Consider the following 16,374-nt stretch of genomic DNA (forward strand, 5'->3'; position numbering starts at 1 on the left):
CATAAAAGCCATAATAGAAACGTCTCAATTCCAATCGTATAAATTTCTCATTTGCCTACATCAACTCCCCACCAGAGTGTTACCACCATTGTCTATGACCCAACGCTTCTGCGTATATCATGCAAACAGCTTTGCAAAGCTTCGGAAGAAGAAATGTTTTCAGATTGTTTGACTTTTCACTTCTACAATTTCTGAAATTTACAATTCTATTAAACCTACATTCTGATAACAATCAAATCAAAGCACAAATCGTTATTTTTAAATATTTATATATTTTTATTACTCTTAATTCTTCAAATATATTACAATACTTTTTGTTTTATTCGGATTTTCATTGCGTCATCAATCAATATTGAAACAAATCTTGGATTTCCCATTCGGTTTTTCTTAAAAATCTTTTACAATATGTACTCCTACCATTAGAATTTTGATTTTCCATCGCGCATCTGAATGTTGTGGTTGTTTTGCAATTTTTATGATCATGTTTTATGAATTACGTATGTAAGTATGTACTTTTTCTCTCGCATTGTGTGTTTACGATACGAATACGTTTCGTTTAATCATAATAATATATATAATATATACTAAAAATATTAATTATTACACCACAGCACAAATAACTATATGCTATTATCCTTTTTGTTTTTTCGTTAATTAATTAATTCTCATAATCAATATATCCATATAGGTACAAATATACAGCATGCTCTTTTCAATCTCGTTTCACCGGGTTTGGTTGCCCCTGTCTTTTATTTTTATTTTTAGTGTATAGTGTGCAAAACCAACAGTTTTGTATTACTCAAACGAATCTGTTACGTTTAGTCGTTTATTCGGATTTGTTACATTAATAGTTTATTTCTTAGTAAAAATCTTACAACTTTTTTGAACAACATTTAATTTTGCAATATTTATCTTATTTGGGACTGTCTTTCGTGTTCGTCGTTCCTCATCATCTCTTAAATGTAGTTTATAAGTTAATTATATACAAGTTTTACGTATATCAGTTGCTTTCAAACCTGTTTATAAATATTGTACGAAAATTAATCTTTGACTAAAATTACATTCATTTGTCTCAAGTCAAACATTAAGTTTCCATGTGGAAAACAAAATTAAATGGTCTTTGGTTGACGGTGTACTGATTCTGATTCTACCAATATATAAGATTATTTTATCATTGTGTCTAAGAAGTGAAATAATAATGAAATAATCTTATATTAACAAGTTTTCTGAATAAATACGTCCAATCGCTGCGCTGCTAATTTAGTGTTTTCATTTAAATATTATTATATCATACTTCTTCATATGAATTAATTAATATCATCATATTATTGGTAATATGTACAAAAATGACTTGTTTCGTACGTGTCTGAGTACGTTCAACGAGTATACAATGTATTTTTACGTATCTGAGTTTTATTTAAGTCCAAAAATTACGTATTTCGTTTCGTTTCAAAAGTAATCGGTATTCTGCAGCAGAAAAACAAAAAATACATGCAATTAAAAGAATCCTACAAATTGAGAATTAGAAGAATAAGATAATATTATACGTATTTCTAGCTTTGGCATAAAAGTGCTTTTTATTGAGTTTTTCTTTAATTTTTTTAGAGAAAGAAGTTTTATTTTTATTTATAATCAATTTCGTATATTTCATATCCTGCTCAAAATTTTCTCATAGCTGCACATTAGACGTGTAAGCTGCGAAGTGTTAATCAATGAAACGTTTGGAAAAAAATTTTCCTTGCCCAACACGGCTGCACATCAATATCACCACGTTCGTTTTTTAAATTAAATAATTTTTTGTAATTATGTACACACCGAAAATCGCACAGACGATATTGAAGTGTAATCCGCTGTGCAAGCAATGTTTATCTAGGAAGAAGTACGCTCTATCAATCAAATATAAATATTTTTACAGTTAAAAATCATCAATTCTCCAGCATCCATCTGAATGCACACCATTAGTATTATGTTTAAATGTACAGATTTGCTATATCCTTATTTAAGTGTAACATGTTCGTACGTTCTTTATAAATTTATTAATAATTTAATTTAAGAAGGACTTTTCGGCTCTCATTTAATGACAGATTATGAAAGTCCAAGTTTTCTTTTGTGTGTGTGATGTGTTAGGAACGAAAATTTCTGCGATGCATAAATGTTGTCAAAAAAATGTCAAAAACAAATATGTAAGTAATAAACTATTCACGTATGCGCATGTCTTGTATTTATTAATTAATAAATTAATTACGTATTTGGTTTCCTCATCCCTGGACGCGCCAAAGGACGATTTATTGTTTGCTGTGTTTTTTGTTTCATTTTTTTGGAAAGTCTATCACTGACCTTGACTCGACTCCATCTTATTCATCATCCTCCACACATGTGCTCCAGCAGTTTTCTTCAGCTATATAGTACATGACGAAAGAGAAAATTATTTGTGTTTAAATTTCAGTTTTTTGCTTTAGATTAGAATAATTGCACGTCGCACTGGCCTCAATCGCAATGGTCCATTCCGCGCGATAACACTGCGTTACCTCCAACGTGTTTATTTTAGTGGTGGGCTCGTAATACGTACGTAATTATTACATCTTGAGATAAATAAATAAACTATAATTAATTAAATTTGTTTTTTAAAATTATTATAAACTCTTCGCTCGCGCCGCGCCGGCGTCGAATTAAAGTTTGTTTAAACAGTTTTAAAAGTCTCGAGGTCCGTGTGGTTTTGACTGTGTTTTTGCAATCCTTTCCGTCCTCCAAGGCGCGCTCCAGAATTCGTGACGATCGATGCAATTCCTAGATTCTCTTTGCTCCTCCGGCTCAAAGAATAGTAAACCTATGTATAAACTTGAAAAAATGCACTATGTTCATCTCAACGATGAATATGACTTGACTCGTGATCGCTGGCTTCTTCTTGAAAAAAAACCTCCATGAAAGTCCTTGATCATACTGCTAGTAGTTTTGGTTTGGCGGTCTTATTGCGGCGATCCCTGCGGACTCAGGTCGTCACCGTTGCCCTCGGAGCCGCCCTCGCCCTTGGTCTTGTTCTCCTTCTTCCACTTCATCCGTCGGTTCTGGAACCAGATCTTGATCTGCCGTTCGGTGAGGCACAACGCGTGTGCGATCTCGATGCGCCGCCGCCGCGTCAGGTACCGATTGAAGTGGAACTCCTTCTCTAGCTCCAGCGTCTGGTAGCGGGTGTACGTCTGCCTTCCCCTTTTTCTCTCTGCAACAATTGGAATATTCGCAATCAAAATCTGAGTTCTACTCGAGACAATCCTATTACTACGTATCGATTTGGCCACGTGGTATATTGTGTGCGGCAGCAGCGTGTTCTGGATGCGGCTGACACATGCGAAATGATTTATGCATCATTTATAAACTCATTATCTCGATGCAACGGCCGCGGAGAGACCGCCTAGAGCCACGCACGCTTGATTGGCGTCACAAGGACGCGTGAGTTCAAGCTGACTCTCTCATCCCGACCCCGGACCACATGTACCAATTCGCTTTTTCTTCATCATACCAGACTTTTTTCCTACCTCGTAGGTATGTAATTATCGGTGGGCAATATTCGACCAAACAAGCAGAACGAAAAAGAATCGAAGCGGATTGCAGAAAAGCTCCGGGCTGCATAATTCGAGCAATTTTCATCGAATCAACGAAACTCCGAACTCAACTAGCGACTAATGACGAAATAATTGATAAACAGGCCATGTGATTCTTCCGCGCCCAGTCTGGGTGCAATCAGAGAATAAATTTCAATCTTATTAATAGCCTAATGCAATATTCATCGATTTTAGTTCGGCGGGCGCGTTTCGCGACGTTCTGAAGTTGAAATATCGCCGGGGTTTTTTGAATGATGTGAATAGAAGCACATTGCATTGAGAGAAAGTGCCAAGGCGCTCGGGACGCGTCGCTGGGACGCCGCCACCCAACCCAACACCCAGCGCGCGCGGGCTCATCGAAATGGAACCGAGACGTGGAGAAGAAGAAAGCAGACGCCGGAGCAAAACGAAAGCGGAAAAAATTGTGACGAGGGGGTGTGCGGGCCCGACTTTAGACGTCAGCGTTGACGAAGATGAATGCCGCCCCGTTTCTTTTCGTTTGTCGGAGCGCGGGCGAGAGCCGATACTGTGGGAGACGGCAACTGCGCGCCGCGCACAACAACACAACATGCAGTTTATAAAACTCGATGCCGTATCGCCTGGATCCCGAAGCAACCTAACACACAAAAAGCAAAAAATAATGTAGGGCGCAACGGAACGAAAAACCCATGGAAGCAGACGAAACAGACACTCGTGACGCTGCTTTCTCTTTATTTTCTTTTCAAAGATGTGCTTCAAACGCTTGAAACCGCCCAAAAATTTCAACCGGCGACGAAATTCCGCATCCCAGAATAGAATAATGAACCGCAACGAAATTGAAAGGAAGGTGCAATTTTAAAATTTCGTATGCATCACGTCTACCACACTGGAGGTCATTTAATTAAAAAGATATCAAAGATGCAGGTTGTGATTTCATACGGCTCACATATCAGAATGTCGCTCTTGCATGTTGATGCCTCATCAGGCTTCGAGCAGGTTGCGCGCATCCAGCTCGGGCTCTTGATGAACGCGCACACAACCCCGAACGAGACGTGTAATTATTTTACTCGTCGTTCGTGTTTTCGGCGCGCGCTGCTCCGAATGCGCCAACCGGGTTTGATTTATACCGACACGGACGCGCGGCCCTGATTAGTTTCGATGCTTCTTTAATTAACGTTCCAAACTTTTTTCGAGGCCGGCATTTTTTCAGCGCCTCGCAGAGTAAATAAAATTTAAAAATATTTATTATTTAAAACAAAATATAGAAAAATACGTTAAGTGTTTTGTAGGTAAGTGGAAGAAAGTTTTTGCTTGGAAGATGTCCGTTCAGTTCGTTCAAAGTCTAATTATCAGCGTCGAATGTCGGAGCGCAGAATGATTGATGATGGTCCGCGCTCTCTGATTTGGCCACGCAGCGAAACGTAGGAGGGACAGCGCCTAGCAACCCTGCATTCTAATATTGTTGTCAGACCCATGTCAAAAACGAAAGAGGAAACGAATTAAGGCGCCCATGCTGCACCAGACTCTCCCGGGCAATCATGGCTGGTTTTCTCAGGAGCGGAGCTTCAAAGTGAAAACTTGAGTCCAAGTTTGGAATCAAAGTGAAAGAAAACAAAATTCCTCATAAAACTCATCTCCTAGACGCGTATAAATTACCCTGAAATTAATCTTAATCTTAAAATTTGTGTGAAATCAAAAATTCCGAATTCAATTTGGTGGTTTTTGAGCAACCTAATAATAATTACGGCATGAAAAGGGTTAAATAATTTACAGCACTATCAAATCTCATCGCGTCACAATTTATCACCGCGCGAATGCTTATTTAATGGGGGGGCCCTCCTCGGCGATGACGACGCCGCCGACTAGCGCGGGATTTGCGCACAACGCGCTCGTTCGCATAGGACGGCGGCAGCGGGTGCGCGCGAGAAGCCAACACACGAGCGCCGCGCCGCCGAAACATAAATTGCACTCAACAAGTAGCCTATATACCGGTCGGCGTGGCGCGCGCCGCCGCCGCCGCGGTTATATTGTTATTACCCTGCTTATGGTTGCCAACAGATGTAAATTCTATCTTTATTATATTAATCGCTTTATTGCGCCCGTGCACTTGAACCACATGCTTGTGTTCCACACTTAAACGTGATGCAAAAACCGAGGCTCACAAAGCGCTGCTACTTGTAGAATTATTTATTATTCCATTAGGCTGTTGTAATTAAACACATTATTTTTACCTCTAAAGGTAGAGCTTCCAAAGAGCTACCAAAAATCAAATCTGCTACACAATTTACTACATGGCCAGAAAATCGCTTGTTGTCGGATTTGAGACTTACCAAATTGACTCCTCATCCACGGGTATAGCGGACTGGGTAACGACGCAGACGTGTTGGTAGGAGGTTGTTGATTGGGCGGTTGTTGCTGTAGCGGCGGTTGCTGATGCTGTTGATGCATAGCGCCCTGCTGGCCGTACATCATGTGTTGTTGCTGTTGCTGCTGGTGATGGTTCTGTTGGTGGTGCTGCTGTGGATGTTGCTCCTGCATATGGTGACCCATATGATGATTGTTCATGCCCTGCGTGGTATCCAGCGGTGGGCTACCTGTAGGTCCTAATACCCCACCTTGCGTCACCGCCGCCGCCTGCAGTTTGCAACTAGCATATACCACGGGGGTTTGATGGCCGTTAGGTTGTCCGCCGCCCATGTGAGCCATACTAGTAGGGCTATCAGGTCGGTAACCCTGTTGGCCCATCTGCTGCTGTTGCGCTTCATAGTAACCTGCATTGCGGATATCCATGCGGTCATAAGGCGGAAAACGAGGGTAGGGCATACCTTGAGGTGGCTGACCTCCTGTTGGTGGACCACCATAGTGATGCGGAGGGATACCCTGCCGCAGACCCACTACACTCGGGTCTCCACCACAGGAATTCGGATCGGTCTGTACCCCACCTTGAGGCACCTGCACAGCCGCACCGTAATGTTGATGCTGATGCGGGTGCTCCGCGGGTACAACACCGCCATTCCGCATGTCCGGCATGTACGAATTCGCAAAGTACGAACTCATCTCCATCGTGGCGTTGGCTGAATCACACATTCAATACCGGGAAAAAGTCACTTGGTTTTAAGTCGCCTGCTGGCTGGATTTATCACAGTTTGCCACGTGGCAACAACGGCTTAGACGTGTTAGACTAAGCCCGCGCAGTGAACATTATATCTTAAGATCATTTTAGATCACACTGCTATTAAATCACTTCAATTTAGGTTTCGTTTATGCGTTAATTAATTAAGATAATCCTTGGAATGACGAGTATCCAATGTTCCAATAATGAGTCTGCAATGAAGAGAAACAAACGATTTAGAGCACAATTCACACATTATTTCAGGAGAAAATATCAAGTCAACTGGACGATGTCTAAGGTTAAACTGATTTTTCTTTGAGCTTAATGAACAACTATGTGCGGTCCAATGAAAGAAATGAGTGACATGTGTCGTGGTATTTAAAATGCTGTAAACGGAGTTCCGAAGTCGTATGCTGTCGAAGTTGATACGCTTCATCAATATGATGTATATGCATGCCACTTTACACCAATGGTGTTTCGCAAAAGTTCCTAATATGACACACACCCACAAATTTGAAAAAGAAAAAAATCTAGTGGAGTTAATTTTAATAATGGTTTTATTTTTATTTTGCACATAATGTAATCTAGGTAATCTAATGTAATCAAGGAATTCAGACGCTTCCAGATAGTTAAGATCAAAAGGCATTCAAGAAAACCGCGACTCCCATTATTAATTACACGTGTACATCATGCACCGTTGAGTCGGTTTTATTTCTGGCCAGCATTCGTTGTTGTTTTGTGCGAGCTTTGGTCGTCTTCTATGAGTGCGGCCGTTTTTGCTCCCTGGTATTTTTTGCCTTCATATTCCATTTGTCCAAGTCAGCAAACGCATTCGCTGCTCGCTTTGTGTTGATTTTTTCGGCGCGCTCGCTTTTTTGCGCATTGTATACATTCAGTACATTTGTTTCAGGCTTCGGGGGCCTGGTGGGTTCGCTTCAGTTTTCAGTTTTCGTCTCTGCCACTTCGGCTAAATGGAAACAGAAACAGAAACTAATTGCGCACACCCACAAGAGCCGCCCGGGCGCCGAGGACGTTTTGGGAAATTCGCCCCGCCGCCGCTGCGGATGCTGGCGGAAGCGCCGCGGCGCGAGTGCGTCTCGCGTGACACGCGATTTGTCAAGCTGAAAGGTTCCGCACACATGCAATTCGTTAGGTCGACGCGACCAGCCATCGTGACGCCGCCATCGCAAACCGACGCCGACGCCGAGTGACGAGACCGCGACGACGACATCAACCATTTCTGACTGCAACAGTGTGCCTCCTACCACACTCACAAAACATCACAAAATCTATTGAATTGCATTGCAACAATGAGCTTTTAAACTTTTCGGTTATTAATCGTTTGATTATGCAATCCTATAGTGTTGAATAACGATTTTCCCCGTGTGCAAGTCCTGCTCGTTCCAACAGTCATCCGAAAGGGTTATAAATTATTCATTGGTATGCAGGTTTTGTTCCACGTAGCATTTCATTTGTTTGCGAATTTGTTCTCGTCCCGACCGGTATTCAATTGGGAATTTAGAGAGGGATGTTTCATATTCCTATCCTATATCATACCGATCCCTCTCGGTCTCAACACTCTCGACCAAACCAAACAAAACTTTCCGGATCTATACGCGCCTTTCTCGCCTTAAAACCAACACAGCGCTTCGAAAAATCACATTTAGATTCTGTATTCGTGTTCGGCACACAATTGCGTTGTTTGTTCCAGGGGTGTCTCGGCTTTGATTGGATTGGATTCTATCACGGTATCAAACGGTGCGAAAAATTTAATTTTTTCATGCACCCTTCTCAATTTGCATGTCGCTATGTTGGTTTTCCGAGCTATTAACAAAAGAATTCTATGGAGATGCTCCGGGGTTCAGCCCGTGAATTAGAATTGCGCACGGCGCGCTCCAGAGGACAACTTGTAATTGGCTAAATGCTTTAATGAGATTTGCATGTAAATGGGGGCGGCTCCCCCATGACGTGCAACTTTTAATTTAATCAAAGAACTCGACGCTGATCCACGCTACCTCCCGGGTGTTTTCATCGTCCGCCTAAACTTGCTGTTGCATAAGGAAGGAAGGGTTATCTTTATCCACTGAGCATGACATTGATGATATTCAACTAAAAGCATTGATAAGTTTACTTTACGTCTGGATATGAGATATACTGAATATGCGGCCCTATGTAAGGGTGTTGGTTGAGAGAATCGGTTCACTAGTTGAGACTGAGGTGTTGTTAGAACCCGCCTTGGGTGCTTTGAAGACATTAATGTATAAGGTGCGAATGTCGCGGTTTACGACCCTTGCGAAGACCCTCCTTTCATGCCATCAAACCGCGATGCTAATTAATATTCCGCCGTCAGTTAAACCAGGAAATTTCTGGAGCACAATTCGAAATTTTCGAATATTGCAATATCGCAATACAAAACAAAATTCGTGATTACTTGCGTTCATATTTTCAGAGTGACAATATTATTTTCATGGGTGTGGGAAGCCGTAGTGCTATTCTTGTGAAGCTTAGGGTCATAAATCAATAACTTGGTGTTTGCATCGAGCTGCATAATGCTGGAAAAGCTCCCGAAGCTTTCAAAGCTCCGTAGGTAAACAAGTAGCGAACCTATTGGTGTCTGACCAAAGTAACGACTCGATGAATGACGATGACTCTTCAGCTGCCAGCGCTTGGGAAGGTAGAATTCTTCGTTGCGAGCTGCTCGTGAGTAGAAAACTGGTAGTGGAAAGAGGGGAACCCCACTCATGTGGACTCCAAGCAGTAGTTTAAAAGTTATACAATGTCAAACTTATTATGTTGTCCTAGCTACTCACAGAGTGAGCACAAGAATATAGAGTAATTAGAATTTCAGTCTGGAACCCATTCAAGAAGCCCTTCAATGGAATTTATTCAAAAACCTTTTTTTTTTACATTTGATGAATTAATTTGTTTTAAAAATGACATGGACAGAAGTAAAATTTGTTTTCTTCATAGATTACAAAGGTAAAGTATTGAAAAGGTTAGGAACTGTTTTGAAAATCGATGAATAAACAATTTATTCACGCCTATCTGGCAGCGGTAATGGAATGCTGTGGAGGTGGTGTGCGAAGGGTGAAAATAGGGAAAATACCGATGATCCGCAGCGGCGTTCTGCTGGATAGTTCTCGGTTTCGGTTTGTTATTTGCTTGTTTTCGGCGCTCGCGAGGGGGCGGTGGAGTGTCGATAGCGTGCGTTCGGAATTTTAATCGACGTAAAACAATCTGCCGCCTCCACTACGCCGCGCATTGGCATGCTCGCCGGTGTGCCGTCCCCGAATGCCATGCCGGAAGCGAGATAAATTTCAAACTCAACACACAACTATTCCGGCTCGCGCTGAACACGTAGCTTTTTCATTTCCGCTCTTGTCTCACCCATACCGCTGCCATACAATAATACAATGTCATTGGAATTTCATGCAGACTGATTGATTGATTCCCCAACAAGATTATTACATTTCAAAACAATTTAATTACGTTTATTTGTGAGTGACAATTCAATTTTGAAAGAGATAAATGTTTGAAACAATACAATACATATGAAGAGAAAAAAAAGTGTTTGTATCAATTGGCTCGGCGCCATAAATTTCTGAAAGCGTTCACGTCGTCCCCTCTAGTTGCAAAGCGATAAACTATTAAGTACCCATTTCAACACGCTCCAACCAACACAAGAAAGCTGCCTGCCGCAAGCTTGCCGAGCTTTTACGACCGTGCACGCAACGCTCACATCGATGCAGGTCAAGAAATCTCACAAATCACACCTATAGATGGCAGTAAAAGGCCATAAAGCATTCGGCGTCTTGCGGATCACTCACACGTTCAGTAAGGATGTTGGTTGTGTGTTGGGAGGGGCATGAGGAAAGCTCCCGAAATCTCGAAACACCGCCGAGCCGCGCCGAAGTCGAACGTGAAGCCATGCGAGCGCGCCTGGGACGACAGAAATGATTGAGTGCGGGGTGGAGTTACCCTTGCCAAAGAGGGTGAAGTTCGTACAACGTACAATGATGGCCGCTATTAATCAAACATGGCCGACCAAACACAACTCAACCAATCCTAATCTAAGATATTGAAATTTTTAAACCTAACTATTTAATATAATTTTAGTAAATATAAAATATTAAAATAACACCATAGATATAATAAATCAACATTTCCGTTATATGTTGAATGAATGAATGAATGAACGTAAAGTAAAATTCTATGAAAGGGTAAATTTTTTGTTGAAGCTCTGTTTTTTATCTGCTAACGCATTTGTGTTTGTTTTGGTTGTTGTAATTTTTTTGTCAGAGTCGCACAAAGCTAAAAGAGTTGAGGGTCACCCTCCAACGTTTTCTCCATGTTCCACGAAGCGTATCTGCGGATCGCCGGCGTGAGCTTTTCACGAGGGTGAAAACGCGACGCACGTGTTTTGTACTATTTTCACAGCCAGCTCCCGAAGGGGAGCAACAAAAAAAACGGAAAAACACAAAATTGAAACGTGTCCATGTATAATAATTAGTGATTATCTGATGGTATCACTCTTTTGGTGGCGTGCAGATATAAACTATAATAAGTAACTTAAAACATATTCATCCTTCATCCCTAAACTAAAAATATTTGCCGCTGTTGTTCATTATATCACACATCACTGTCTGGAACATGGCACTTTTCATTTTTGGCGCAAGTAGTGAGTGCGCGCCGACAACAATCGAATCAAAAGTGGAAGCGTTGATTTATGCGCCAAATTAAAAATAAAACGCGCATAAAAAGAGTCAACGAGCACACACAAGAGCGTCATATATAACAACTCATAAATCCCGAACCGAATTGAACCGAAAGGTCTGAATGTCCATCTCGATGCGCACTCCACACTCAGTACTCGGCGAATACATAAAAAACGCAAACACACAACATGGAAACGAAATAAATTATCGCACAAAAGGACCCGTAATAAAATGTATAGTGCATAATAAATAAAATAAAAAATTACATAATGAAATCATCGCTCACGTCTGGTTGGCTAGTGTATATATATATACACACCAACATTCAGTGGTGAATGAATTTGATAAAAATATCCCGCACACCGCACCGTTTTATTTTCGCATCATGTGTGCGACAGCGCCGACGTTTTTTATCATCGTCAACTGGTACTCGCGGCGCGTCGCATGCAAGAGTAATTTTTATAATTATTATATCTATGAATGCCATGAATATAGTGTTGTCGTAATTGTTTCGTGATTTATCGCGCTGCTTTATTACAAAAACAGTGAAATTTGTGACTGTTTTTAACCGGGTTTTAACAGTTGTTGCTTGTGCGTCGAAATTTGACTGCGGAAGACAAGCAGAACGAAAATCTAGCTCAATGCAAAAAAAATACCGTTAGTTTTTACTTATTTTCTACAATTTTAAACGCATATTTTCAGCTTGAATGCATCCCGACGTTTTGTCATCATGATTTTGACCTAACGGTACATTTTTTTCTTGTGTCGCATGAATTTTTATGACTTTTGGAGCATTTATGAGCTCGGTACGTTTCAAAAAAGAGAAAGTTTTTCTAGGTAAAGATTGCCAGTTGCACAAGTTGTAAAAAAAGACTGTGTACTGTAATAATGGCTTCTAGTTTTTATTTTTTCTAGTTTCGGGCAGTGACATTGCACCCTCGTACAAAATAAAGTTTTTCCTCCCTTGACCGAACCCCTATGGTCAACCACAGTGATCATTGCCAGTTGTGTTCGCGCCAGCAGCGTTTTCCGTGTGTGCAGGCGCTTTGTGTGCTTTCGAGCGTTCTTTAGAAAGGTTTAAGAAAGGTTAGGCTTGATAAAATCATCGTGAGGGAGCGCGCGGGAGGGCGCAGTGAAAGATGTGAATCCAAATCTATTTTTAATGACTCAATCTGAGCGCTAGCTCGTAAAACGTCGGAAGTGTGTAAAAGCAAAGTCACGCACATCAACAGCAAAAATGATGATGTTTAACTCCTAATGAAGACATAATTTTGTCTACTCATTAATATAGACTTGTTAATTTCTTTATTTTCAGTGTATTCACCATGCAAACGTATTAATTTTAATGTTAATGTGTTAATATGATTTGTGCTGTAGTTTACTATTGTTTCGATAGCGTTATCAGTGGTTATCTGCGCGCCCACATCGCGATTCCTCTGATCGCAGTGAGTTAGAACGTTTCGGCGGTCGTTTAAGCGCACATCGGCTCGTAAATCATTTCGATTTCACGCTCGCATGATAAATTCGCACAGCGCGAAAATGATGATGCAATGGAAACGGACGAGCTGCGACAAGGGAGCCGACCATAACGCAATCAACTAATTGTTGGCCAGCGCGCGAAAAGGGGAAAATTAATACGTTGCGGGTAAACCGCGGCAGCCTTCGTGCAAATTCGCGCTCCCGCGAAACCCCAAAACGCAAAACGTTCCGGTGGTCACAACCGCAGCTATTGTTTAATCCATCGATGCGCCGATTATTCGTAAACTATTTGCCGCTATTTTCGAACGTCACGAAACCAAAACCTGTGTGCGCATTCAACACAAGGTTACGACAGAAATAAATTTCGCTTGTGAGAAAATAAATCAATTGCATAATAAATAATAAATATGCAAATGTGTTTTATTAATATTTATTACGCTGCTGTTATTGAATTACAAAACAATTGTTTCCTTTTCTTCAAACAATGCAATTCAATCTGAATTAACATGTTCGACATTTGTAGCACACAGCACACAGTGCGCTGAAATGACAATAAATTAACATACCCATAGCTAATTAATTCACTCTATCAGCATAATGGTTTGTATAAATTAACGAAAATCAACGTTAAACATAAATAATACTGCAATCAAACAAATATGCAAATAAACGACACAAATTTCATGGAAATTTTTGTATGTTTTTTTTAGTTCATGCAGAATCAAGATAATTTTTCGAAATAATAACTTCATGACTTTATTTCTGAAAGTAAATAATGATTACAACGTCCATGCACACAGCAAACAACAGTTATATCCTACAATTACTGTTTGTACTGGTACTCTGGTACATTTTTCTACGCACCGCGTGTATTTTTATAATTCGTGCCTTGGATGGACGCATGGAAGTCGTTCTTCTAAGGCGAAACCACGCTAACCAGTTATTATGTGTAGCATTATGGCGGCAAGCATGTTATTATCATAATGCCCTATTAATTAAAACCATGCTCTCGCACGGCGCTCAAGTGTTCAAGCGTACGATTAGAACTGTTACACGAACGAAAAAAAAACGCAACACATAACCAAAATTCGATTGTTTATTGGAATATTTTAACCTTGAGATTTATCAAGCAGAAAAATTCTTGGCGTTGTAAACAATTCATTTCGTAGCGTTATAAGAAATGAAAGAAATTGTTCTCTATAATCATTCTATTGAGCTCCATATCCGAGCCGGCTGTGCGTCGTTTACGCTTCGAATTTGAACTTGTTACGTTGCTCGTTATACGAGTATGACAAGCGCGCGCTTAAAATTGAACTCACTTGCTGTTTGAATTGCGCGTCCAATCGCAATGCAAGAAAATATAGTAATTAAACGTGAACGTGTGCGTACGCGTTTGCCACCATACTCTGTGTGTATTGCCGAGGAAGGAGCGGACGACGGCGAAACAACTACTAAATAATAACAAACTCGGCGCGTATATAATCACTGGTTATTGTTCTCGTTCTCATTCTTTTGCGCAACGCCTAATTTTGAACTTCGCCTCCTTCACGTGTATATAACTCATTATCACCAAATCTCTCCGATGAGTTCTTGTTCAAAATAAACTTAAAACTCTGTATTTTTAAGTAATAACATTGATTTTAATACATATGGAGGCATCTAGTGTGAATAAAATAAATTAAGCTATTTGATGCAGCTGTTTTCAAGGATTTAATACAAATAAAAAATTGCTATTTTAAACCTGAAAATTATACATTAAACGTAGTGTATGTAATTTACTGTCATCTGCGTGGAGTACAGTTAGTAAGTAGGAGCGTAACGAGCATAAATTGCAAATGCGCAATAAATCAATGAGCAATTAGCGCTCTCATTTTATAGACATATCGTTTCGAAGTATCGCGCTTCTTGCACATAAATTTCTTCGAGCGGACAACTTCTAATAAATGTATCATTGACGCATTAACGCTGTGAGGTCCAAAAACTAATCAGAACACTTAACTTTTTTTGGATTTATCTTAAAATATGTTGATATTGGATACACGGATACAGAACCTAAACCTATGCTGAAGGGAAGAGGCAGAGGGCGAAACAGTGAAACTAAACTCCGTATCCTCGTCAAACTCGAACTCATCTAATCCTAATCAGTGTACACAGGATACAGCAATGCCCCCGACGCGCATAAATCACACATCGGAGCGAAGTTTCGCTGCGCCGACTTTAATGACAAATAAGACGAGCACCACAAAAAAGAAACGGAAAAACAAGATGCATATGAGGCCCAATTTCTTTTCACTTTGTGATTTATTGCCAAAAATATTCTATTTTATCTCTGCATATATTTAAAACATTTTTTGTTGTATTACAATGTAATCACTCGATATTGTTGCAATGATTAGTAGCAAACAGTCGTTTTGAAATTAATCCAATCATTAATCACTTTCCACTATAGTACTAATTAATCATTTCGCTTCGTTTCGTCCAAAGCGACGATGCATCAATAATGCCCAATGACCAAAGCCCAAAGCGCGCAAGCAAATAATTTATGCGTTTCAATTCATTGCGTTACAATATTTTCATTCATAGATAAATAAACAAATTGTAACATGTTTTTTATTTCCGCATGAAAAATAGAAAACTTTAATTATATCGCTAATGATCCACACGCACATAAATATCACAAGGATTATTTATTCGAATTGTCATTCGTTCGCATGTTATGACTAGCTAATGCGACGCTATCGTTCCTTTTGTTTTCGCTTCGATTCGGTTTTAATTTTAATTCCGTCATAATGCCGCCGCGTTGTGGGAGAGACCCCACCTGACGTTATAATAAAATACAAACGGTAGCTGAACATGCGATCGCCGTCATCGCGCGACGACCGGAGATCGGCATCGGGCGCAGAACACAACAACACTATCAGCGGCAGAAAGGTCTCTTAGTGAAGTATGGCTTTACCTGGAACAACGTACAGGACAACGTGCACTGCACCAAACATAATCATTACCGGACTCCTTGTTATAATATTCTAGCATTATCTGTCGGTTTCCATCACTCAATAATATGAATTTAAATGTCGGCATTTTTTTCAAAGATATGTGAAATGATATCAGATTATAAATCTTCAAAATGTACACCGACGTGGAATGAATATTTATGCGTGGAAACAAAGGATTTGTCATAATATTAACTTCTAAGACCACACATACTAATTTTAAACCAAATTTTGTTACACTATGACTGAAAATAATGATGTACAACTGGTAGGCACAAACAAAACAAAAAAAAAACTATTAGTGTAATATGTTAACATGTTGCAGACACGCGACTTTAATGCAAATCATCCCGGGTATAAATTACTTTTTCGGCTTCTTTTTCGATTATCGCACACATTCGTGCCGGTTGGCGTGCGCGGCACGTAAAACGCCGTCCTTTCGCCACAATAATGAAAAACGCAGTGACATAGTCGCTAGGTACGATACCATTATCTCT

General features: G+C 40.2%; 1 protein-coding gene across 4 annotated transcripts in view; it reads right to left on the reverse strand.

Annotated features, from left to right (window-relative positions):
* Positions 1–252: 252 nt before the first annotated feature.
* Positions 253–16,374, reverse strand: part of LOC135790575 (homeotic protein antennapedia-like) — a 70,740-nt gene continuing 54,618 nt past the window's right edge. For all 4 annotated transcript variants that reach the window (XM_065300818.1, XM_065300819.1, XM_065300820.1 and 1 more), the window contains 2 exons: positions 5,909–6,902; positions 253–3,217 (listed from right to left, as the gene is read on the reverse strand). In XM_065300818.1, coding sequence (XP_065156890.1) covers positions 2,967–3,217; positions 5,909–6,665 — 1,008 coding nt within the window. In that variant the 5' untranslated portion in view covers positions 6,666–6,902 and the 3' untranslated portion in view covers positions 253–2,966. The remainder of the gene's footprint in view (positions 3,218–5,908; positions 6,903–16,374) is intronic.

Source organism: Atheta coriaria, unplaced genomic scaffold, assembly GCF_025399875.1.
Source record: "Atheta coriaria isolate IRGN ID8LTWV9N9 unplaced genomic scaffold, Caltech_Dcor_3.1 hic_scaffold_4_pilon, whole genome shotgun sequence".
NCBI classification, from domain to species: domain Eukaryota; kingdom Metazoa; phylum Arthropoda; class Insecta; order Coleoptera; family Staphylinidae; genus Dalotia; species Dalotia coriaria.